At 51.2% G+C, this 2,240-nt stretch overlaps 2 protein-coding genes across 3 annotated transcripts in view; both read left to right on the top strand.

The window, feature by feature from the left end:
- Positions 1-2,240, top strand: part of LOC103274280 (hereditary hemochromatosis protein-like) — a 4,969-nt gene that overhangs the window by 1,207 nt on the left and 1,522 nt on the right. For both annotated transcript variants that reach the window (XM_008071735.2, XM_008071736.2), the window contains exons 2-3: positions 1,009-1,275; positions 2,028-2,150. In XM_008071735.2, coding sequence (XP_008069926.1) covers positions 1,009-1,275; positions 2,028-2,150 — 390 coding nt within the window. The remainder of the gene's footprint in view (positions 1-1,008; positions 1,276-2,027; positions 2,151-2,240) is intronic.
- The window catches only part of POU5F1 (POU class 5 homeobox 1), a 13,019-nt gene that overhangs the window by 709 nt on the left and 10,070 nt on the right, over positions 1-2,240 (top strand). The window lies entirely within an intron of this gene.

The raw sequence follows: 2,240 nt of genomic DNA on the forward strand, positions 1-2,240 counted from the left end.
GAACCCGCAGGCTCAGGCAATCCACTCACCTCAGCCTCCCAAAGGCGTGGGATTACAGGCTGAGCCACCAAGCCCGGCTGTAAAGTGTATTTCTAACCTACAGCATTTTTTTTCATCTATCAAAATTTTGAGGGCCTACTTAGTGTTCTGCATTGTGCTGTTACCAATAATACACTTTACCATAATAGCTACTAGTTCTTGAATTCTTAGTTATTTTTTTTATTTTTTATTTTTTGAGTTGGGGTCTCACTCCGTCACCCAGGCTGGAATGCAGTGGCATGCTCATGGCCACCGCAGCCTCGACCTACTGGGCTGTGGCAATCCTTCTGCCTCAGACTTCCAAATAGCCAGAACTACAGGCGTACGCTACCATGACCGGCTAATTTTTTATTTATTGTAGAGACAAGGTCTTGCCAAGTTGTTCGGGCTGGTCTCACATCCACTGGCTCAGGCAATCCACTCGCCTCAGCCTCCCAAAGTGCTGGGATTACAGGCTGAGCCACTGAGCCCAGCCAGTTCTTGAATTCTTATTGGTAGGTTCTACATTAATATTGACATGCATTATCTCATTTAATCTTTACTTGTAAGGTAAGGACTATGAGTATTTCTAATTGCCAGGTGAGGAAGGCAAGGTTTGGAGAGATCCAATTATATTTGCCAAGGGTGTGCAGCCAGTAGGTAGCATCTAGAGCTGGGACTTAAACATCATGCTGTGTTGGGCCTTCAGGAGGGCTCTGTACAGTGGGTGTATAAGGGAGGAGGAGACGTGATCAGGGAGGTGGAACTGTGGCAAAACAATGCATGCTGGGAGGGAGCCACTTGCTGCAGGGGAGGGAGGGTGGGTGTAGCATGACTTTGCTGGGGATGTGCATGACAGAGAAGATATGTCTTGGAGAATGAGTGAGGGTTTATCAGTAGAGAAGGGAATTTCAGGCATTTTGGGAGGTGGTGGGAGTGGAGGCAGAGAGGGCCACTGTTTTTCCTCTCATAACTTTTAGTTCTTTTCAGAGTCACACACCCTCCAGACCACAGTGGTGTGTGAGTTGCTGGGAAACCAGAGCACCAGGGGACAGTGGCGATATAACTATGATGGCCAGGACTTCCTTCTCAGCAGACTTGAGCTTTTCAACTTCAGCAAAAGCCAGCCAGAAACAAGCAGAGCTGCAGATGGGGAGGAGGGAAGGGAGCAATCCTTCCTGACCCAGAGCTGCATCTACCCTCTCCGGAAATATGTGGAAGCTGGGGTGGGGCCACAACCCACCAAAGGTGTGATAGGTGTGGACCGATCAGTGTGGGGAAGGTGGAGGAGCTGAGGGCACTGTGGGAAGGGGTGCAGGCCCTTCAGCTAGCCCCCAAAATTCATTTCATTACCCAAGTTCTATAGGAACATTGTTCTGTCAGTGACCACTCTAGCCATTCTGCTTTCCTTCTCTCACTCATACTTGGTGTGTTCCACTTGGTGTTCAAGTTCTGACCCTGGGCTGGGTACCCAAGGGCATGCAGGGTGGGGCATCACCCACAGTCACCACGGAAGGCAGTGGAATGGTACCTGGGTGGTAGCCCTGGCCCTGGTGCGAAGGATACAGGGCAGTTTGCCAAGACCAGAGGCAGTGGGTTTATCTTGGTCTAGGAGGTCTTGAGATCTTTGCCACCAATTTTCCCTGTCCCAGTAACCCCTTCAGTGCATGGAACTCTTTGCAAAGCCTCTGGAAGGGAGCCCATTCCAACATGCTGGGTTCTTGATTTCTATCCTCTAGTGTTTAGATAACCTAGTTAAGGGATGAGCTGTCCTGACCCCTGAGTCCCTGAGGCCTCAAGACACCTGCCCCCAGGGGGATGGCATTGCTTGGAGGCAGCAGTGTGCCCCCATCCCTTAGATGCCAGCAGAGGCTCTCCTGTCTGGTAGAGCAGCAGACTGATGCTAGGTCTCTCTGTGTGACCTCAGATGAGCAGCCGGAGGTAGGAGGGGCAGAAAAGGTGGGAGTCCAGCTGGTCTGACTGTGACCACACACTCTCTTGCCTTTCAGAGCCTTCTCGCACTAAGTACCCTCCAGCCTGGATCTTCTGTGCATTCCTGGCTTTTGCAGTGGTCATTGTGGGAGCTGCAGGCACATTCCTCTGGAAGAAGTGGAAAAAGAGCAGGACAGGAGGTATGCTTGAAATATTAGGGCTAGCCGGGCCCGGTGGCTTAGCCTGTAATCCCGCGCCTTTGGGAGGCTGAGGTGAGTGGATTGCCTGAG

Source organism: Carlito syrichta, unplaced genomic scaffold (assembly GCF_000164805.1).
Source record: "Carlito syrichta isolate Samal-C Ts95f unplaced genomic scaffold, Tarsius_syrichta-2.0.1 Scaffold314703, whole genome shotgun sequence".
Classification (NCBI taxonomy): domain Eukaryota; kingdom Metazoa; phylum Chordata; class Mammalia; order Primates; family Tarsiidae; genus Carlito; species Carlito syrichta.